Source organism: Mixophyes fleayi, chromosome 6 (genome assembly GCF_038048845.1).
Source record: "Mixophyes fleayi isolate aMixFle1 chromosome 6, aMixFle1.hap1, whole genome shotgun sequence".
NCBI lineage: Eukaryota > Metazoa > Chordata > Amphibia > Anura > Limnodynastidae > Mixophyes > Mixophyes fleayi.
The window spans coordinates 157,024,132-157,048,839 of record NC_134407.1 but is presented as its reverse complement, the minus strand read 5'-3'; the positions used below and the strand labels follow the sequence as shown (position 1 = coordinate 157,048,839).

General features: G+C 41.0%; 1 protein-coding gene across 2 annotated transcripts in view; it reads right to left on the bottom strand.

The window, feature by feature from the left end:
• The window catches only part of ASIC2 (acid sensing ion channel subunit 2), a 648,661-nt gene that overhangs the window by 111,290 nt on the left and 512,663 nt on the right, over positions 1–24,708 (bottom strand). For both annotated transcript variants that reach the window (XM_075176874.1, XM_075176873.1), the window contains exon 3: positions 12,550–12,677. In XM_075176874.1, the coding sequence (XP_075032975.1) occupies positions 12,550–12,677 (128 nt within the window). The remainder of the gene's footprint in view (positions 1–12,549; positions 12,678–24,708) is intronic.

Below are 24,708 nucleotides of genomic sequence, written 5' to 3'. Positions count from 1 at the left end.
ACTGTACCCCGGCTCCAAATTTCTGTAGCCAATCTTGTACATACCATTATCTGATACTGGTGCTGCCTATCCTGAAAATAGAGAGTCAATCTGTGCGTAATACATTTGTATCTCACGGAACACCGTATAACAATGACCTTTGCAAAAAGTACTGTAATTATTATTATTAATATTATTGTCATCTTGAACAGAGGTGGGTCTGTGTGCTCTAAATGCCAGGGCAGATTTTTAGTCCCAGTCCGGCCCTGAATCTGGGTATAAGCACTCTTTGCCTAAACAGTACTTGTCGTATGTTAACAGACAGAACAGATTACAGAATATGCACATGCATAAATGCAATTATCCCAAGTCCCAGCAGAAGGCATGCAAAAAGAAGATATAAAAAAATAACAACTCATAATACTATAATCAATAATAAAAATATGTTTTTTTTAAAAAAAAGTTTTCATTTTTTTTACATTAAATACATAAATCAGGATGTTCTTAATACGTACTGTAGTTAGAATCAATTTTTATAGTTTCTCTTACTTGCATACATGTTATGTGCAATCTAGAGGCACACATATAGTTTTTAATTCAAAGATGATGGTGTGACAGTCGTCCCTTACAACTGCCCTGTAGCTGGTGCACATTATATGGCTTAAAAACCCGTTCTTAAGAGAAACCTAGACCTTGAATCAGCCTCATCTGCGTTCGCATGCCCTTACTGTACATTACCTACATTCATCCGCCCCTTTCCTCCCCCGATCCGTCCTTCAAGTCATTGTCAGTAGTAAGTCTCATTTGCGCTCAGCCATGAATTGCATGCAATTATGTTCATTGTATAATGTCTGTTTCTGAGGGTGCACAGAGTTATTATCTAAAATGAATGGAAAAACTATTTCAATATTAGTAGCAAACATGTAACATTGATGCTAACAGGATTGTGTACTGAGAGAGACACGGTTGATATTATGCACAGACAGAGAGAGTCGGAGGAGGGGGGAGGGACCCAAAGGAATGGCTGGGCTGGTAGGCTATGCTGGATTTTTTTTTACAATCCCTTACGATCTTTTATTTTTATATTGCGCTGATCATATTACACAGTGCTCTACAAAGACTATGTAATTATTCACATCAGTCCCTGCCCCTGTGGAACTTACAGTCTAAGGCCCTGATTCAAGTCCAAAAGCACCTTGCACGCCAGTTTTATAAAAGAGCACAGTACTTGCCGTAGTTCCAGCCATATTCAAATCCAAGCATATCTGAAAATTAATTTCTATTTGAATCTGCCTAAACAGTAGTTGCCATATGTAGACATACATAACAGACTGCAGTATACAGACGTCACATCAGAACGCATACACTTTTTTTTACATAAAATAAAATAACAACTCTTACAGTATAGTCATTTATAGAAATATTTATTTTCATTGTTTTACATTACTTAAATAAATATTATTTCAATGAGTACTGTACATACAAGGCATCTATCTTATTTGCATACAGTTCTGTGATAACTAGTGGCACGCATGTGTTCATTTTTAACTCAAAGGCTATGTTTTGTCAGTCATCACTATTAGTTGGCATTTACACCTGCCCTGTAGCAGGTATTCATCCAAACATGAATAAGGATCTAAGTTTCTTAGAATGCACACACTAGGGTTCATTTTGCCATAAGCCAATTAACCTACATTTATATTTTTGGAAATCGGAGCACTCAGAGGAAACCCACACAAACACGGGGAGAACATACAAACTCCACACAGATACGGCCCTGGTCTGAACTAATCCTATGACCCATCGCTGTGAGGCAACAATGCAAACTACTGTTACATTGTGCTGTGCAATAAGCAGCATGGGTGGTGAAGAGGGTTGATCCCAAGGGTAAAGAGCTGGGACAGAGCACAGTAATAACAGAAATAACAGGTGGGCCTGTATGTGAGGTTGTGCCTGTATAATCAACAAATACTTTTATTTCAATGTTACAAATTTCCTGCTAATAATTACCAAACTTGTATTTGAATCAGATAGCAGTGATGTTAATAAGCTCCAGCTGCCAGCGACAGTCATGGAATCAAAAGATTGTGCCAATTTAATTGGTTCCTGACTCTCTGATCACGGCATGTTGTCTTCAAACTAAATTCTGCGTGCTGTAATTGCGGCATCCCTGCAGTAATGTGTCACTAGGACATGCCCCACCAAATACATGTATCCGGCATCTCTTTGAAGAAATAGCACATTACATTTTTGTGTAAACTAATGAGGTTATACTAACTTTATACACGTTACAAGGAAAATTTCGGGAAAAAATTATCCATCACAAACATCTAAGAAAATGGTTTGGTCCTGAAAAGGCAAAACTCATCTGGGTATTAGAGCTCCATTACAATATACACTATAACTACTAGAGATGAGGGGTTTGAATTATGTGAAATCCGACACTGGGTACCCAAGTGACTCAGTTTCTCCCACCAAACTCAGCTTTCAAAACGAGGCAGGACATTATTTATGGGGAAAAACTTTTGTATATAGTCCTCCCTTATTTCTCAAGTACTAATTTAGAACAGACAGCGTGTAGGGAGTAGGTTAGCTGCGGGGCTCTGCTCAGAAAATAGCGTTCAGGGTGAACAAGAGACATAGGAAAGAAATATAATTGTGTCATTATTGTAAATCAGTTCTGTACAGAATAGTCAGCTAGCATAGTTTGCTGTTCGATTGCTTTTAATTTCAATCTTAAATTACACGGACTACTGGTTGTTGTTAATGCGCTGCATATATATAATAGCACTAGACAGTATAAACAGACTGAGTTAGATTCTTGGAGAAAAATAGTGTGCTTTTGTTGTCTGGCTATTAGCAGCAGAATCCAGAAAACAAATAGATTTATTTCTTTTAAAATTGAAAGTTTTTCTAGTGAAAGTAATCTCTACGCTCCATCTACTGGCATCCCTGCACGATCCCCAGTGATCTAGTGGAGGCGGAATTGGGGCAGGACTCCAATGTCCTGAATGCGCCACTGCGCATTTGCAAACCCCAAAAAAACGGACGTTCGGCTTTGCGCTGTTACTTCCATCCAGACTATGCATGGAGAGGATACAGCAATAGCTGCTGCGTATATACTTTAATATACTTTAATTCCAAAGCATACCAGAAATTGACCGGAGGCTTCCTAATACGTTTAGGAGAGTCTGTGTCCACAATAAATATTATCCTGCACAGATGTACAGAGATTTTAAGCTAACAGCCTGCATCCATATGCATATAAGAGTGTACCCAACCATACCAGTGTATTACAGAGCCAGCACCTGCATCTATATGTATAAATGTATACAGAAAGCTGCCACAAACATACAAGTGTATCTGCATAAACTGTATTGCCTGTTGCAACTGTGAGTACCTGCATATATCATCTGTTGTCAAGTTCAATAAACAGCAATCTGTTTAAGTTCAAAGGTATTTGTGGCTTCACATCCACTTAACACCACTAACACCTTTCACAACATCAAAGGTATAACCAATAAAGGGGACTGCCGAAACTTGAAGCAAAGGCAGTACCCAAGAAGGGGTGTACTTGCTCTGACCCCAGGGCAGGCGGGACGCCACACACTGCCACTTTGTCCCGGCTATTGACTGGCAGCCAAGGCGTGCTCTTGGCCCCATTTCTCCTATCTCCGTGCTACTGGTTCCTGCTCATTAAGTTTTTACTACGTTAAGTCCTGAGGACATCTGAGTACATGTGAGTGCGTCCAACTCTACTTGAATGGCAGCTGCTATTGGTGTAGTTCTCTCCTGCTAGTTCTAAAAGCTTATGACAGTTACTATGAAGCCGCAACATCATAAAGGATTATATCCTGGGACCAGTGTTGTAATGGTAATTTCATCTTCCGCTGTTTGGTTTTGTTATTAGTTGTTAGCTGACTCGCATTGCTCTCTCCGCCACCATGTTTGTTTAAATAAATACTGTGACCATTTGTCAAATTACATTGATGTCCGTGTGGTAATAGTATTAGTAAGGCATCAAGGGATCATTGAAAAATAGACTGGAAACAACTGGAAATAAATGTTAATGCTATAAATAGTAATATTGGAGCAAAAACAGCTGAAATTGACATTATTTTACCTATTATTCACAATTTTTAATTAAATCCAGATTCAAAACCACTTTCGCGATTTTTGGGCAAACTGGTAGCAAAGCCAAAATGTGAACACAGTTTAAAACTGCCACTTACTACAGCATACAATTTCAGGAAGTGAACCGGGCTGGGAAGGGGCCCTTTGCCTTAGTGAATATACCATAGGCAAACCGAGGGGGGGGGGGGGGGTTCCTAGTGCCTGGAATCCCCCCTCAAAGCCTGGAGCACTGTATAATTGAGGTGGCTGGACTCCGCTTCACACGGCTCTGCTTGAAAAGGGAGAGCTACGTGCACCTAACAGTAGTGCACGCAGCATTGCCCATGTATATTATAGGGATAGGAAGGGTTGGAGAGCAACCAAGCAATGTCTAAAATTATAGCCACGCCCCCATGTATTCTAGTCACGCCCACTGGCGGTGTGGTGTGGAAACCCCCCTCTACAAACCCTGCGTTTGCACCTGTATACAGTAGTGGCATGCCAAACTCAAACGCACGCAGCAACTTCCGAACACAGCCAAATCCTGCTCTGATCGCTTGTGTTTTTCTGCCATATCTCAGGCTGCAGCTAAAGGGCTAGTCCTAATCACTAGGGATGACAGTCTCATATGCACGCAATAACATGTGTTAAGCAAAACTGAAGCTATAATATAATAAATTCAGTTTTTACATAACTTTGGTTCTGCTTCTTTGTGACCAGTGTTGCCCTTTGTCTAGACACATCTGACAGATCTTAGGATCAGAGTAAAAACCAACACATTTCACAGGTCTGAAGAATTTACTTCAAATTCCTGAAATACTGCATAGTACCAGAGAGGAATGTATCCTACAGACTATGACCTAACTGCATTACGATATATTGTTATGTATTTAATATAGCATCCTAAGCATTGCAATAAATCTAATAATGTCACATTGCATCAGCATGGTACATTACTACCATTACATATGTATGTAGGAATAATACAGCAATAAATCACAAATTCTACTACATCAGCTGGATGATTATTAACATTTATTTATATAGTGCTAGCACACTCTGCTGCACTTTAAAATTTGGGTCAACACACTAATAAAACAAGGCTGGGTATTAACAAACAGAAAAGAATGGGCAGAGTAGATGGGCCAAGTGCCCATCAAATTCTATGTATCTATGTTAAAGATAGGTAAGATGGCCTTGCTTGCAAGCTTGCAGTATAAAAGAAAAAAGGAATGTGATACATGAGGTTAAGGATCACATATTGTATATCGGTCCAGCTACCATGCAAAAAAAAAAAATGCCTTGCCCATTGGCTAAGAGCCGAAATGTCTGACACAGTGATGGATTTTATTAAATGTGGCAGATGATTTTGTAGCTATTAGTCTATATGCTGTACAGTGTGCATAAGATCTTAACGGACTGGCATACAATATTTTCTATATTCAAGCTGCATAGTAAATTTCATAAATATTTTAGATGACAGCATACGTTAAGTTGTAAGAATATTTCATAAAAATTAGAGGGACATGTAATAATTATTACAGATTTGTATGTATAATATGCTCTCGTAAACTATATCAGAGCTGGAGGAATACTCCAGGTCAATTTTAAACAAGCTCACTGGTCAGGTCACATGAATGTCCTCTTCTCTGTGCTCCACCAGTCTGCACCCCACGCTGCAACCATCAGCTGGTGATTGAACAGTATAAAATGCTGACCAATGCACAATTGGATATTCATGTAGGAGAACCCACTATTTTTTACATTCACCGATGTGTAGAACCAACCCTTAAAAATGTTTAACTGACCACTATATTTTCCTTACAAAATTATTTTCTCCTACCTTTTTGCTCCTGCTCCTAACCTTCAGAGTAATTTACCTGGGTTTGAACCATATCACTATGTATTTGTTACGGTGAAGATGAAACTGAACTATGTTCTACAAAACTCTAAATGGGTTAATAAAAATGTTAATAAATGATATTAAATAAAGTAAAAGGATGTGAGCTTCTGTATCTGGCAATGGCCCTCCTGGGGTCGGTAGACATGGACCCAGCCATGGACAGGAGTGTACCAAGTCTAAAGGCAACACTATGGTTAGGTGGATATCAACATTGACACTTCTCATTCCAAAATTACTTAGTTATGTTAAGCAGTGATCCCAAGATATATTACCATGTTCATTAAACATTACTTTGTGTATCCTGAGGACAGCATTCAATATGTGAGCTAATCACAAATAATCAAATGTTGTCACTATAATCAGTTACTTAAACCCTTGGACTGGGATTGAATCCCTGCTGTCTTATGTAGGTGGCAACAAAGATCCTCTGTACCTGTCTCTGGCAGCCTAAAGTCACAGAGCCAGGTCTGAGAATTTATTGCCATGGTTACTGACCATTGCTTGCTGTTGCTAGTTTTTATAGTACATAATAAAAAAATATAATTTGCTTAATTGGTGTGAACTAAGTGACCTTCTTCCTGAATTAACCCCTAGTATTACCAATAAGTTAGTGTTTCAGTGATTTTGTAGACGTTATGTTAAGCAAAAGGTTAATTGTTAAGATGTTAGAAAAAGGAATCATATAATTGCTACTGGACCTATAACCAGGGATGCTAAGAGTGGGCTGTGGGGGTGATCATGGTGGGGGTGAATGGGGCATGTCATCGCACATGCAGCCTTGGGGAGTGGGAGCAAAAAACAGCTGGACTGATGTCCAATATTACTCTTGATGGCCCTGCCTATAGCTACCTTAAATCTTGTAAAAATTGTAGCTCTCTGGTGTTTCCATACTCAGGAGAACTGGGCAATGCAAGTTTTCTGTTAATTGTCTGGAGCTATGCTAATTCTGTAAACGGAACTGTTAAGAATTCAGAAAATGTGTAATTACTTTGCAATTATTGCTGTTTATGCTTATCAGAGGCCTTTAAAAGAAAGAGATATTAATCCAATATGGTACCAACTGAAAGTCCTATCTCTTCTGGGAAAAAATGCCAACATTCACTTTAGACTTAGAAATAGAAAATTTATATCCTGCAAAACCAATGCAACATGGAAATACTAACATTGTTCTTGTCATTATAGTACAACCTCCTGCTTTATAAGGAGTTAAATAGACTCATAAAAAGACATAGTGATAACTTCTACTCTGCAGGTATCAATGCACAACCAATGTTGTATTTTTTGTTTTGTCCTATACAATTTACATTCCAACTCTTCCTCTTTATTTTCTTCTGTTTTGTTGACAATATGACAGATGAATACACAAGTGGATCTCTGCTGAGAGAAGCAGAGGAAGACACGTTAGAGGAACTTACAAGCTTTAGTATATTGTCTTTACTGAAGGCGATCGGGACTAGAAAGTGTCTGTTTCCTCTACTTGTGACTAAGGATTTTTATGAGCAAATACTGACCTAATACTGATCCAAATGCTGTTGTATGTTATAAATTATGATAATACCCTTTTAAGACAAAAAAGATCATAAGCAATTACTGAAATACATAATCATTATACAGTATCTAAACTACATATACGTATAAGTATCTGCTATATTCAAAATATATGTGTACTATTTCCTGTAAAATGCAATATATGTTTTGATAGTGAGCTAAGTACAAGCAATTGCCTTTATAAATCCTCTGTAAGAGGACCCTTGTGGGTGTCTGCAGTGTGCCCTACAATAGAACCAGGGCCTGATCAACCACTAGGCTGACCAGGCTGCAGCCTGGGGCGCTGGGTCCTGGGGGGCGCTGCACTGTGGGTATTTTTTTAAAAAAAATTTTTTTTTTTTTTTCTTCATTCATTTTTTTTTTCGGGGTGGGGGAGGCGGGCGGTCGCCGCGGGGGGGGGGGGGGTCGCTGCGGGGGGGTGGAGGGTTCGACGATCAAAAGCATTGGTGGTCAGTGGTTAGCAACACACAGCCAATCGCCAGGCTGCCTGTTGCTGTGCAGCAGACAGGAAGCAGGACGTCTTCACTTCCTATCTGCTGATCTGAGGAGAGGAGCGATGCTGGCACAACTACAGGTAAGTGAAGGGGGAACTGCCCTGCATATCTATAGGGAGGGGGGGAACTGCCCTGCATATCTATAGGGAGGGGGGGGGGAACTGCCCTGCATATCTATAGGGAGGGGGGGAAACTGCCCTGCATATCTATAGGGAGGGGGGGAACTGCCCTGCATATCTATAGGGAGGGGGGGACTACCCTGCATATCTATAGGGAGGGAGAGGGGGGACTGTCATGCATATGTATAGGGAGGGAGAGGGGGACTGTCATACAAATCTATAGGGTGGGAGGGGGGGCTGCCATGAAAATCTATAGGGAGGTAGAGAGGTTGATATGTATGAAGGAGGGCAGAGGAGGGGAGCTGATATATGTGACTGGGGGAGTTTTGATGTGACGGGGGGGGATAGCTAGCTAGCAGAGTGGAGGTAAGGAAAATAGCTGCAAGGGGGATGGATGCAGGGTGGGAGGTAAAGAAAATGGCTGCAGCAGGGGTTAAGGAAAATGGCTGTGGGGGGGTTGTGGTTAAGGAAAATGGCTGCAGGGGGTATTTAAAAAATAGAGCAGCTTTGGGGGGCAGAATCTCATGATTGTGTGGTGGTCACATGGGTGGTCTCAGCAATCACTAGAATACTAAATATTAGTGAGATGGGGCTGGTAGAGGTTTATATTTGATTGACAACAAATATTCAGATATTGCTTATATATGCCTGTCCAATGGGGTACTTTTAGCTGGCCATAATGGAGTGTTTTGTTTTAACTAAAGGGCCTAATCATTCAGGGTTTGCATTATAATACATTTTTGCATTTTCAAAAAAGGACGCCAACTTTCCAGAAGCCAGCGAGAGGATAACAAAGTTGCAAGAGAGAAGAGCAAGAACAGGTAAGAGACAATGGCACAATCTGTCTAAATTTGAATGCTGGAGAATACACCTGAACATTCATATTCAGGAGTGTTCCTATACACCTATATATTCGGAGGAGGAGGGGGGGGGGGGGGCGCTGCGGCCGTATTAGCCTAGGGCGGCCAGAACCCTTAATCAGGCCCTGAATAGAACATTGTGCTGTTTAGAGAAAAAAGGCTCCAACACAAGTTAGTTCATCTCTGTGTCTCATTATGTGCATTATACAGTAAAACAGATACAAATACATATCTTATACCAAGCCCCAGTCATTCTGCTCCCATAATCAAACAAGTTGCAAATATGATGTATCCTCATACAGTATGTACATGTGGTTTGCCAATACTGAGGTTTCTAGAACACTTTCAGAATGAGTCATGTGACACAAGTGGGTCTTTCCTTTACTACAAACAGATTGAGGACCTCCAGGATGAATGGCTTGGACTACACCACTGCTTGTTTGAATCAGGTACATGGTAGTAGGAGAAGGGATCACAGTGCTGAATTGTTGGACCTTTGGGGCACCTGATGAATCAGTGTAACGTGACACCACAGGTAAGCCGAACTTTCAAATTTATCCTATCTTAGTGAAACATAATGGGCCCGAGTCATTTTGGAGAAGCAAAGCAAAAAATAAAGGAGTAAGTTTGCTCCTGGACAAGCCATGTTACAATGCAAGTGGTGCAATTTAGTTTATTATTTTGCATATAAGGAAAATGCTGGCAGCTTTTACATGAAGCAAACAGATACTTGATAGCTTTATTTTTACACTGAAATTTAAAGTTGACCTAGGACCCCTGCCAAACTGTCTCCACATTTTAAATTTACCTCCCCCTCTAATGCAACTTGGTTTTGCCAAAGTGCAAATGTACTCCTTTTGTATGCTGTGCTCTCATTAATGACTCAGGCACAGTGTGTAGATTTCGGTGGAATTCTCTAACTAATTGCCAACCGCTCACTGTTTTAAAATGACGGTATGTGTCCTTTTTATTCTGACCTACCATTTGAAAACAGCAGCCAGAAAATGGGGTCAGTGCCTTACTGAGGACAGTGACACTGCTAGGCTCAGCTGTCCATGAATGCAAGGGGATAAAGAGACGGTACCAGACGTCTTATCAGGTCAACTCTGCTTGCTATCACTACCAGAGCATGTAAACTGTGTCTAATAGAAGCAGATCTATCAGGTTTAGGATACAATGAGTCCTTTAAAGTTTGAAATAGTGGAGAATATTCAGGGGAAGGCTGGCAAACTATAGCCGGGGGGTAAGACTCGGATCAGCAGCCTATTAGGAACATTTTAAAGGAATATAACTGTATGTAGTCCAGTGACCCAGCCCAAGGTAGCCCGCTATGGGACCAGTCTGGGGAGCAGATGCCAGTCTGCCCCCCTGCCCCACCAGCCAGCCTCTAAATATATTAAAGAAAGCACGGTCACCCCAAGTTAAATATAAATATAATGAAAACATGTGAAAACAGTGAAGCAAAAAATGCATGCTTACATTTACAAATTTAAAATGCATTGCACTTTAGCCGTTGCTGTACTCAGGAAAGGAAGCTGAAAATCTTTTGGTAAATTAGCTGTCTTGTAGTAAATATGCCAATTATAAATGATAACATGAAAACTATTAGTTACCTCTTTATGTATATGTTATTTGCATGAGTTTATACATATATTGCTATTACTTGTGTATTATATAACGATTAGCAATAGAGTAACAATTATTTCTCACCCACCCCACAAACAAATGGGTACCCATAACCTTCACAGAATGGAATCGGACAATTTCTGGGTTAAACCAAAATTCTTGAGAATACAGCCAGTTTAGTAGGTACCAGTGACTTCAGTGCACATAATGGTAATATGGTATATATGACAAGTGTTTGAGCACCTTATTGCATTTAATTTTCTACTAGAACACATTAGAGTGAGTCATCTGATTTTGTGCGAGGCAGTGGCCTATCCACTTATGTTATTATATTAGTGAGGGCTGTATGTGATAGGGACATATTATGGTCTGAGCAGGTGAAAGGAGAAAACACCAGAGACTAAGGGCTAGATTTACTAAGCTGCGGGTTTGAAAAAGTGGGGATGTTGCCTATAGCAACCAATCATATTCTAGCTGTTATTTTGTAGAAGGTACTAAATAAATGAAAGCTAGAATCTGATTGGTTGCTATAGGCAAGATCCCCACTTTTTCAAACGTGCAGCTTAGTAAATCTAACCCTAAGGCTGGGTACATACTACAGAAAATGTCTCCTGATGCGATATTGATTTTACCAACGACTAAAAAAAAAAAAAAAAGTCCCGATCAGCATGCCGAATCATGTGTACACACTATACATGTTTTACATAAGTTACCCACAGATCTGTGCTCTTTATCTGCCATATCCATCGGTTGAAAAGATTGTGACTATACACACTACATAGAGATCTATGGACACTGCTGGTCGTGAGTGCATATACACTGCAGAATTGGAACGACATCCATTGTTACATGAGATTTTTAGTCTAATTTAAATATCAAATCAGACGTTATAAAGAGCTTTGAAACAAAATCGTTCATCGTTGGAGTGTACACACTAATGCAACATCATGCCGAACAGTTGTTTATCGTGTGAATTGGCCCGATAATCAACTGAAAAACCTGTAGTGTGTACCCAAAACTAACTTAGATAGTGGAAGGAGCAGGGTACTTCAGAGTAGTGATGTGAGGCTTCTGTCACTTTCATGCAGGAACACTGTGGTCAAATGTACCTCTATATGAAACTAAAGTACATATATCCAACTTGCTTTCTAATGAAACACAACATTGAATTGTAATTCATTATAAAGAATTAAATTAAAGCAATTATTAATACCTTTTACACTTAGAACACTAACATGTCATTTTGATTGGTTTCCTTGAAATGTAGTTAGACATGTTCTATTGTTTGAGTGCAGTTTACCACTACCAACTCCAGTATATACGATGACAAGTTTAATCCAAGGTGAATCAGGCTTCTTGACTTTATCCCCATTTGACTGTAGAGCGAGGGCGAAATGCATCAATCAAAAATTAATTTTGCAGCCTCATTACCAAGGCGGATACAGGAACATTCACCTGGAAATCTCTCCCAGATCTGCGTCTCTCTATCACCACAAGTGCATCAATCAGTGATAGACAGTGTTCATTTGTGAGTCATTTACACATTGCGAGGAGTGATGATACCCTAATGTAGACATGATGGAGCTCCCCTGCTTTCTATACTGGAGGCTCATTAAGTTCTGCTGTATAATTTCTCAATAGCACAGTGCCTAGCCAACCATGAAAGAGCCATGATCCTCCTATCTACATTCCAACAGCTAATACACTCGATAAGAAAAGCCAAGTGTCATTCCCTGATCCCTAGTTGTCAGTCTGCAGTACAGATTAAAGAGTCTATGGCTCAGGATATTTCTCCCTATCTCTTACAATAAATCCTATAGATTGCCTTTCTCCTTTATGCACTTGTAGTGTACATGGACTAAATCAATGTCACCTGCAGATAAAACAAAGAACTAAAATTCACCTACCCTCTGCTGTTGAGTTGCCACGAAGGTCTGGAATCCAGGGGCCACACCAAACCCCAACTCCTGGATAAAAGGCGGCTCGGACTGGCTGTGTATTTGAACCTTTACTCCTGCCTCGAAAGTGGTTTCTTCTGCAGAGAAGAAAAGATGGGGTGCTGTGAGCATGACTAGCAAGAAACAGAAGGATTGTCTCTCTATATAACATTGTGAAATGCAGAACATTACGTGTTTGATCAAAGACAGGCACAAGTAATTTTTGATGCAGGATTTAAATACACTGTTACATTTGTAGCTATAGTTTCATTACAACAGTTCATTAAAACACAAATTAAAATGTTAGAAGAGAGTTATAACTTCTGGAGAGTGTACAAATGTGTACAGTAAACCTGAGTTTTAAATCATTTGGCATTTATGAATAGTTAGAAGAACTGTTATGGGCTTGTTGTAAAACTGTCCCAGAATTTACTAAATATCAAAATAAGCCCTTAGAAACAAAGATACAGTTTGACATTAAAGTCATTAATATGTGGTTTTAAGATTTAATCCTCACAAATATCTGCCTACAAATTTAGTCCAAAAATGATGACTTATTTTTGTTCCTGTTTAAGAATCTTGTTGAGCAATTAGCAAATATGTTTTTTTAGATTCATGTTTGCTGAAAAGGTTTATTTTTGCCTTCCTTTTACCACATCTTGACAGCACAGTATTCACAACTCCCTGTAAAATCAAGGCATCCAACTGCAATATCTTAGATATAGCTTAAACATTGGTTTCCAAAGATTCATTGCTATATTACAAATAAATGTGGGACAATAGTTATAGCATTGCTCCCTTCCAAGCTGCAGATCACTGGATTCAGTTCTGACTAGGGTGGTATAACAGCAGTGGGTGGGACCATGATGACGTGTGAATTGCGCCCTAAGCCCCGCCCCATTACTTAACTAAGTGGAAAGGAACCGAGAGGTTGCCCTGCTCTCCCAGGAGGACTCCCAGAAATTCGGGAGTCTCCCGGATATTCCGGGAGAGTAGGCAACTATGAAATAGATAGATAGATAGATAAATGTATGTATATATTTGTTACAACATTGTATTTACCCTGTTGTATAATACAAGAGCTCCAAGCATTATATTAGGCTTACGCTATCCCTATAATGAGATAACATGAGGCAGCCTTCTTTGGCGCCAAGTTTTTAGAGGACAGCAAAATGAAGGGAATTATTCTAAAAATATAAATTTTATTGAGGCAAAAGTCTAAATTACTGACATTTACTTTGTCAGTATATTACATAATGCTTACAAATGACAGTATTTGTCTATTAAAGTACACACAACACAAGGTTGTTGTATAAGGGTTGTGAGTGGTGCTATTTATGTTCCTGCCTAAGTCTCTAGAATAGCTAGGAACATATCTGGCTGTGCCTCACTGAATCCCTAAGTTTTCTAAAATATATTTTATCAAATTGCTTACTGAATAATTCAGGAAGGAAAGTACTATTGTATAGGTAATATAAATACATTGCACAATAACCTAAACCAATTTGGGGATGTTTTTATGGATTACACAGCATGTTATTCCTCATATCTTCTCTGTCAGATCTCTCCAGGTGCACTATTCAAGTCTTATCTCTTGTTTGTGGAAAAGCAAGAAGGGGCTCTGACATAAAACAAGACTGAAGGGGAAGCTTTACCCTTGTAATAGCTAAGTGACAAGATGGAAAAGAGACATGTACATATCAGTAAAGTAAATACAGTTACAAAAAGACATATCTCACAGTACCAGGTATCTTTTTTCACAACAATTAACATTTGATAGGATTATAAAACAAGCCTAATACAACTGCCCAATATGGCTCTAGAACCAATAAGGGTCCAATTGTGTGTATAATTATTGTAAAGGAAAATTCTGTGTTTCTCAAGTTTTTCACGCTCTTCTAGTAGTTAGATACCAAGGATAAGAACAGTACTTATTTCTAGTGTACAGATACTTACAGCCAGGGGCATAAATAGAAATTTGTAGGCTCTATAGCAAAAATCCCTTTACTACTAAGGTCAAGTGGGACTAGCTCTGTGGATATACCCCATGACTGCCAGGGTGGGTCCCACTTATCCTCATCAGTGCACAGGATTCTGAGGAAAAAGAAGAGAAAAAAACACTGGATTGGTATTTCCTTACTCCACCGGCAAAGGGGACTGGGCACATCTGTGATGACATCACCAATGGTATGTCCCCCCAGGACAGTGATGTCAACCCGAGTATGTGCAATGACAGCACAGAGTGTGCAGAATGCCCCTTGCAGCAGGAAAACAATGTCCAGAGATGGAGTAAGGCTATACAAAACCCCATTATGGCTGCTATTGCCATAGGGGTACCTGTATTTTATAGAGAGATATCCATGACTTTTAGTAGTTATTGTCTGCCAGTTACTAGTGATGCTGGGTCCCCTAGCAGCCATTACACTTGTAGTTATGATTATGACCATGCTTGCAACAAAGTGTATTGGGTTTTTGTTGTTGTTTTTTTAGGTCATTTCTTCGTGTTACTGCTAGGTGGTAGTTATTTTGTTCACAACAGACTTCATATATTATGCCCAACATGCACCCAATTCAGCATCAGGTCTGTAGTAGCAGGAACAGTGGGAAACAAAAAACAATAACTTGTTGTACCTAAAATGTGCTGTGTCTCTATTGTTGTACAATATTGGAGAGTATTTAGGTAGCTTTTAAATAGAGAATAAGGTTTTCTGTTTTAACCGAAAAACCCCACTGAGAGCTTTCTTGGTGTTTTCAGTTAAAACAGATAAAGCCAAACATTTGATTCCTAAGTGAAGCTTGGAAGAGTCCGTGCATGCAGCAGAACAGCTCAGGAACATCACCACGCTGCTTCCCAGGCCAGCATAGCTATACTAACAGAACACAAGAAGCAGCCTGATAAAGCACCTCAGCTGATCTAATGCATGCACAGCGAAGGGTAGAAAAAACAAGAAATTACACAGGGAGACAGATTGAGATCGACAGAGGGAGACAGAAAGAGAGACATGGGGGTATATTTACTAAACTGCGGGTGGAGATGAAAAAGTGGAGATGTTGCCTATAGCAACCAATCAGATTCTAGCTGTCATTTTGCAGAGTGTACTGCATTGATGACACCTAGAATCTAATTGGTTGGTATAGGTAAAATTTCTACTTTTTCAAACCCACAGTTTAGTAAATCTAGTCCATGGAGAGAGGAGGAAATAAAGAAGAAAAAGACTGTTGGAAATTACAATGGTAGGTATTCTTTGGTGCTAAATTTATATTAACGGCTGCCCTGACCCATGTTCTGTTTCGCTCTCCCCTGGACCCTTCTCCATTGTGACACTTCCGCTCTCTCTTGGCACCCTGTTCCCTGAGGCAGTTCCCTGGTATCTTATCCATTGTGACACTTCCGCTCTCCCTTGGCACCCTGTTCCTTGAGGCCCTGCACTGGTATCTTCTCCATTGTGACACTTCCGCTCTCCCTTTGCACCCTGTTCCTTGAGGCCCTGTCCTGGTATCTTCTCCATTGTTACACTTCTGCTCTCCCCTGGCACTCTGTTTCCTGAGACCCTGCCCTGGTATCTTCTCCATTGTGACACTTCCGCTCTCCCTTGGTACCCAATTCCTTGAGACCCTGCCCTGGTATTTTCTCCTTTCTTCTTATTTTTCAGATGATTTGCAAATTATTTAAAACAAAACAAAACAGGAATAATGAACACTGAAAACTAGAAATCCTGTTTAGAAATATAGGCTAATAATTGTACAGACACCGTTGAACGTGTATCCTGTTAAATCTATAATGTTTTATGATCTGCCTTAAAGAAACATTTCTCTAGATCAGTGCAGGACAAAGTTATATTTTTTCAAGTGCCTCACAAGTGGCCCTTAGTACCGCAATCACGTCTACTACAAAGACTGTGTGACTGCAGTGTGATTGTTCTCTCACAATCAAGAAGAGGAACAATGAAAGGAAAATACCATGCCCAGAAGTGCTACATGTGACCTCTTGAGCTCTGCATGTAGCCCATGGGCCATCTGTTGCACACCAATACTCTAGACTGCAAGTTGTAAAATTATATGAGGTTCTGCAATGATTTCTCATTCCACTCTCCTAAATGGCAGGTGTTATCTTTTTTTATCTATTAAAATACACTGCCTTCTTCTCATGCCATTGTCAGTAGAGAAGCATTGGCAAATGCTATCACATTTTCGAAAAAACAAAACAAAACTATTTTTGAAAGCGCACTTTAATGAAAAGTTAGATAAAATATCATGGTTTATGTGCATATATAGTGATATATGTTCACCAATATTTATACCAATAATCAATATGCATAGCAATATTCTAATTTTTTAAATCAGGACACTGTGAGAAGAGGACGTAACAACTACCCTCAACCCCCTTAACCTACCCTGAGAACACTCTTGCATTACAACTCACAGCAGTGACAGGTGCACATGGCACACACTTCCCGCTCCTGGCAAATGGGAAATAAGTCCTGGCTGTCGTGGTGGCAGGTATTGGCATATACCACAGGTCTTTCTTTTACCTTGTGATCAAACAGAATGTGTAGTACAATAAAGAACCAAGGACCATTAGTAAATGTTTTATTTTTGTGTACAAATCTAAGGTAAAGTTGGCATTATATAAAAAAACAAAACACACAGACACCACAGAATAGATGGACGACCCCACCACCACCATCTTTCCGGACTACATTGCATTTTTATCCTGTACTGCAAAATGGTTAAATAGCATATGATCAGGTATGATGGCCCAGGTGAGAAGGGGATAATGATAGGAGCAAGGGTTAAGTGAATGCTTGTGAATGATCTGTAGCAGAATATGTTCAGCTTTGTAATGAATGTGTTTCAGTTTATTAAAGTTCACATCAAATATGTAGTCCCTAAGTTTCACTAAATCGGGCATAGCAAGTCCCAGGGATGGTTCTTTTTTTTTTCAGGCAGAACTTTAGTGGGAAAATACTCCCTTTCTATCAATACAGGGGGTATAAATGATCAGTAAAACATATGGTCATATAATATTTGATTGCGTATTTAAAAGTAGTAAAGTCATACTTGCCGACATTCTGAAGATGGCGCCCGGCAGCTGCCTGGGGGAAATGGGCATTTCGGGGGTGAGGTTATGCAAAGCGCGCCATTCTGGCTCCGCCCCATGATGTAATGACGCAAACGTTTCATTTTACAGCGAGGAGAGGGGCCAAATGCTACGATTCCCTGAGAATCGCTGCATTTTGGCTCTGATTCTGCCCACTTCTTAGTGAAGTGGGCAGATGTGTGGGATGCCATACTTTCCTGGAAGTCGGGGACACCTACCCGGAATCCGGGAGTCTCCCGGACATTCCAGGAAAGTTGGCAAGTGTGAGTAAAGTGAGTGGGAACTGTCGTACTGACTGATACAGTTACATATTAACCATAGACTCAAATGAAACAGCACCCCTAGTGCCCAACTTATGCAATATGATAGAATGTATTGTAGTTTTTATATGCGATACATTTCAAATAACACATCTTATCAGGTGAACAATACAGTCTAAAGCATGTTCAGAGGGAGCTGAACATCAAGTCTAATTTTAAGCTGAGCAGAAACCACAGATTTCCACAAACACTGTTGTACACAGCACACAGTCTGTTCATCTTTAGATAGATGCCCCCTTTAAGCAATTAATGTTACAGCAAAAAATTTCCTTTTTTAGACAAATCACTATCTAGGCAAAACTCTCTTTGATAAAAGAAACTGCAATTTACTCCTCTTTAATCAGTCAGCACTTAATGAAAGGTGTATGATGTATTACTTAGAGCCACTGGCACGCAGTACAGTTCAGTTTAGTAACTGACAACAGTTGATCATATAGCACGAGTCAAGATATAACATAAATCATAGTTCACTGACATCAAGCTAAGTCTAAGACCCACTGTAAGATGCAGACTGATACTGTGTTACACGCCTATTACTGCAGATATAAAGGGAATGTAGTCTATGTGGATCAAAGAAGCACAACACATAAACACCATTATTACTATTAATATTTTACAGGTAGAAATGTACGAAATACAGGATTCAGGCACATAGAAAATTTTTAGTAATACACACTAGGGCTGATGCAGAATGGGACATACTCCTATGTGCACAGCGTACAATATGCAAATTTGCTCTGTGCATGCCCACAAACTTGTGCCTCCTTTTCCTAAGAGAGGCGGGACGGGAGAGGAAAGGGGCAGGCAGGCATAGGCAGTTTACAGTAAAGCGTTCTATGTCAACTTTTAAAACCTCCGGAGGGGAAGTCAGGTGACAAGATGAGGAGGGGCCGTCACTCCACCCTGCTGTGAAATAGCAGGGGTGGGGCTTGATGACGCAAATTGCATAATTAAGCTCCACCTCCACAACAACCTCAGAGAATGCCCACTCTTCCAGGAGTCTGGGAGAGTAGGCAAGTATGCAGTAAAGGCATGTTCACACAAATGTGGCCTGGAGTCTGTCCTGTATGCAACTACATATACGCTTGTCAAGAGCTGTATCTATTGCGGTTGCTGAAGGGCTGATGCAAGTGGAGCACCCTTTTCCCCAGCACTCTGAAAAGGGTGGTGAGATGTCTTTCCTTGTTTCAGTGCCTCCACCCGAGTTTTCAACACAGTATGGGGGGATACGTACTGTAACTGGATCTACCAGGGGTTGAGAGTTAAACCCCTTGTAACAAACCACACTAATCCACTGAGTAATAATGGACCACACACGGTGGTTATGAACAATAAAATAGGGGTTTATTTTGGGGGAAGTAAAGGGGTAAGGCAGATATAAGGAAAGGGAGATTCTGGACTAGGTAAGTGGAACAAAGTGGAAGATAATAGTCAATGGCAACATTATAGTGAACAGTAACAACAAAAATCAAGATGTCTGCCACACGTGCATTCACTGGCTCCCAACTCTATACACTGCACTCACACACACACATTGCAAAAAATATAAATCAATAACTTAAGGCAATAATCACAGTGCTAACAATATTAAATAATGTATAATATTAACTATTTAACATTGGTACACTTGTAGAAACTTTGGGAACCAGGGCTACTTAACTTGTGTATCTTTAAGTATAACTTATACTAGATCTCTGATTATTTTATAGTCTCTATATTGATGACAGGTAACTCAGTCTATGATATATGTACAGATTATAGGGCCTGATTCATTAAGGATCTTAAATGAAGAAGTTTCTTATTTAAGTCTCCTGGACAAAACCATGTTACAATGCAAGGGGTGCAAATTAGTTTTCTGTTTTGCACATAAGTTAAATACTGACTGTTTTTTCATGTAGCCCACAAATACTTGATAGCTTATTTGTACACTGAAATTTAAAGTAGATATTTGTGTGCTACATGAAAAAACAGTCAGTATTTAACTTATGGGCAAAACAGAAAACTAATTTTCACCCCTTGCATTGTAACATGGTTTTATCCAGGAGACTTAAATAAGAAACTTCTTAATTTAAGATCACTTAATGATTCAGACCCATTATTAGGAGTTCTAACTTGTAAAATAACATGTATATCGATCTTTCTTATTGCAGCAGTAATGGTGCCACTCTGTTTGGTGTGTTTGGTGTGTTACCATTTATTTCTCTTTCTCTCTCTGGATGTTGATGAAGGTCTCAGCAGCCCTTGAGTAGTGGACAATCTGCCAGCCTGATCTTGCTATCCGCCCCTCTCTGCTCACACACAGTTCACAAATAGCTGGAGACACCCTCTCAGCACATAGGCTCACTTTTCCTTGCAATCTCCTTCAAGCTGAATGATAGAAGATTCTCTCAAGAGGTCCGTCTACAAACTTTCCTGTGCAGCACTACACCCAGCAGCTTTTGAAGTAGCTCTGGTGTCTCCGAGAGACCATAAGCCAAACGCACTAAAACTCATATGTTTGTGCATGAGTTATTCACTTACTTATTAGGGGTTAAATCTGTTGACATCTTCCATCCAATAGTATACACAGGGGAGGGGCCCTGTCTGGCCATATATTCTTCTCCCAGTGGTTGCTGGGCCTCTTTTTGCTGCACAAATTCCCTCCCTTCCTCCCTGCATTTATGGGTGGGCCTAAGTCATTAAGAAGAGCAAGGCATAAAAAAGGTGTAACTTTGCACCTTGGCAAAACCATGTTGCATTGGAAGGGGAGGTAAATGTAAAATATGGGGAGAGATTTATAGTTGGGAAAGGGCATGTCCTAGATCAACTTTAAATTTCAATGTAAAAATAAAGCTATCAAGTATCATCATCATCATTTATTTATATAGCGCCAACATATTCAATAGCGCTTTACAATTGGGGACAAACACAGTAAACTAATAAACAAACTGGGTAAAACAGACAAAGAGGTGAGAAGGCCTTGCTCACAAGCTTACAATCTATGGGATTCATGTGCTACATGAAAAAACAGCCAGTATTTAACTTATGTGTAAAAAAATAAACTAATTTGCACCCCTTGTATTGTAACATTGTTTGTCCAGGAGCAAACTTACTCCTTATTTTGCTTTGCTCTCCTTAATGACTCAGGCCCTATATGTCTCCTATTGGTTATACCTTTTGATGTTTCTGAAAGGTGCCACTGGTGTTGGGTGGATGTGAAGCCACAAACGCATTTAACTTAACCGAGGTTGCTGGTTTATTGAACGATGTAACATAACAGTTGATGCAGATACTCCCAGTTGTATATGCAGTAGTACAGTGGGCAGTAACAGTCTTATATATATGCAGGTTGTACATATCACATTCCTGTATACTCATATATGCAGATGCAGGTTTTTGTATGTACCGTATGTCCGTGCAGAATATTGTGTGGGCACAGACTTTCCTCTTATCAGTAGGGAACCTCCAGTCACTTGTAGGAAGCTCTGAGGGCTTATACAACATATAGACAAGCAGCAAGTAATTGTTGCATCTGTCCTCTTTCACTCTCAGATGGAAGTGCCGGCACAAAGCCAAACTTCCACTGTGGGCTGTTGGCGCATGCGCAGTAGCGCTTCTCAGGTGCTAGGCTTCCTGCCCCACTGCCTGAACACTAAACCACTATGGAAACAGGTAACTAAAGGGTATGGAGCATAGAGCTCCTCTTCCAACATCTCCAGCATGCTCCCCTTTTTGATCTCTCTCATTCCCCTGCTGCTGCCACACCTGTTGCAACCTTCCAGCACATCTCACTGTGCTTTTTCTTCTCTCCCATCTCTCTTCCCAGCCCTGTGTCACTGCAGGAACTGAACTCTGCTTCACCCCTCATTAAAATGCTTAACAGTTGAAACAATAACCATAGACCCTACTTGGTCTTAACCTTAACCTTTATGTTCAACAATAAAAGACACCACACTGACTTGTTGGCAAATAAGAACTTTATTTAAATAACAGCTTACTATTATGGTGGCGGGAAAACACTGTACTCAGTCTTGTCTATACATAGGCGCACCCTAGTATCTGCATGTTAATGGGACAACCCCCAGGCAATCTGGAACCCGTCCCCTTCTGGGTTAATCGTAATGCACCACAAGTCAGCCTAGAGGAGCTGTACTTGCACCAAACCTAAGCCGACTCTTCGAAGGAAACAGTTCTAAACGCCTGACTACAATGAATGTGCACTTCACCTACCTTGCTTATCCTGTACAGAGCTCTCCGTCCACGACAAAAGCTGAACCAGCCTCAGTACTCCAATCCTTGGGTTGCTCACGCGACTCCAGAAATACGTCCAGGGCTGAACCAGCACCCGTACCATACCAATGCCCCCCACACCAATTGGCCATAATACCTCCAGGGCTGAACCAGCACACCCGTACCATACCACGGCCCGTGCTCTTTCTTGGCCCAACCTACCTCCGGGGCTGAACCAGCACCCATACCATACCACGGCATGAGCTCTTTCCGGCCCAACCTACCTTCGGGGCTGAACCAGCACCCGTACCATACCAAGGCCTGCACAAAAGGTTGGCTCAACCTACCTCCGGGACTGAACCAGCACCCGTACCATACCACGGCCCGTGCTCTTTCTTGGCCCAACCTACCTCCGGGGCTGAACCAGCACCCATACCATACCACGGTATGAGCTCTTTCCGGCCCAACCTACCTCCGGGGCTGAACCAGCACCCATACCATACCACGGCATTAACTCTTTCCGGCCCAACCTACCTCCGGGACTGAACCAGCACCCGTACCATACCAAGGCCTGCGCACCAGGTTGGCTCAACCTACCTCCGGCTGAACCAGCAGCCATACCATTCCAGTGCCCCCCCCTGCACCAATTGGCCATCATACCTCCGGGGCTGAACCAGCACAATCGTACCATACCATGGCCCGTGCTCGAGGTTGGCCAAACCTACCTCCAGGGCTGAACCAGTACACCCGTACAATACCACGAACTGTGCTATTTCTTGGCCCAACCTACCTCCGGGGCTGAACCAGCACACGTACCATACCAAGGCCTGCACAAAAGGTTGGCTCAACCTACCTCCAGGACTGAACCAGCACCCATACCATACAGAGGCCTGCACACCAGGTTGGCCCAACCGACCTTCGTGGCTGAACCAGCACACCCATACCATACCATACCATGGCCTGCACTCTTTCTTGGCCCAACCTACCTCTGGGGCTGAACCAGAACCCGTACCATACCAAGGCTTAGGCACCAGGTTGGCTCAACCTACCTCCGGGGCTGAACCAGCACCCGTATCATACCATCATACCTCTGGGGCTGAACCAGCACCCTGTATATTACGAGCCTGTGCACCAAGTGGCTCCATATTCCTCCATGTCTGTAATGGCACTCGTATTTAGATAACCAGTCCCACTAAGATTTAATAGTAACCCCTCTCACTTCAGGGTACTTAATCTGCAGAGAAGCATACCTTCATCCAGGAAGCGAACACCGGTCCAGAAATCAGGACTGGGAGGGAGAGTTGATTTCCCTGAAATCAAGAGAGCTCCCTAATTCCTCCCTGTTCTTTTAAACCAGTCTCTTTACTCCTGCCCCATATGACACTTGTCCAGATAACACCACACCTTCCTGCTTTGTTAACCCTTAGTGATCCAAATAGTTCTGCATACAACACAGCTTTTATTCTCCTTCCGGCCTAATCATCCCTCAGTTCTATTTCCCTGGCAATCTGCTGTCCTGACTGCACATCACAGGGCACCCTTGCTACACAAGAACCATGCTGATGATGATCATCTTGGACTTTGCTAGAGTTAAATAAAGCTTATAAATAAGAAAATGTAATTCCTGGTAGTTATACCTCACATGCAACGTAATCACTACTAACCAATAAAAAGCAGCTTTCCCATGCTCTGACCAACAAGAGCGAAGTCGCTTTGTGTTGCTTAGAAGCTGATATGCTGACAGGGCCTGTCAATGGCATTGTGGCTCGATAATGAGGACGTTGTGAACATCCATAGTTTTTTTTTCCAAATTTGAAAAAGAGGTCTATCCCCCCAAGATTTAGATGAGCAATAAAGAGGTAAATGAGTGTGTGAGGGTGTTTTCATTTCAACAAATTCATTATTCACGCTATCTGTGTGTTTATTTTACAGTAATTTTTTGTAAGTGCATTACAGGTCCCGTGCTGGCCTGGTATCCAGGATGTGCTTGTAGTTCTATAAGCTCCAGCATGCTCTGGCAGCCATGTGTATGCTGGAACTTGTAGTTCTACAGCATACCCAAATATCCTAGCTGCCATATAGATCCACCAGCTGTCATAGCCTAGTACTGGAAACGTTTTGGGGAGGAGAACCCAACAATGTTTGTCCCTCCCCGAATTTGCTACAGCCAACCTAGGCTATAAACACAAGTGCTGGGAACACCGTGGGGAGGGGGCACACCTTCTGTATTTTTTCATTATTTATATTTTTTTGTTTACTAAACTAGGTGAAAACACCAGTCATCATCATCATCTTGTCTCATCAGTAGTGTATTATCATGCTTTAAGCATGTATATGCGGCTGTTTTTCTGTAAAAGAATTTTGCGCCTGTTTTTTTATGGCATAAACGTCCAACTCAGCATCGGACCCACTGAGTACTGTAAATATGAACAGAACACAGTCTATATGGATCATAGAAGCTAAACAAATAAACACCACTATTGCTAATTTCTCTGCCAC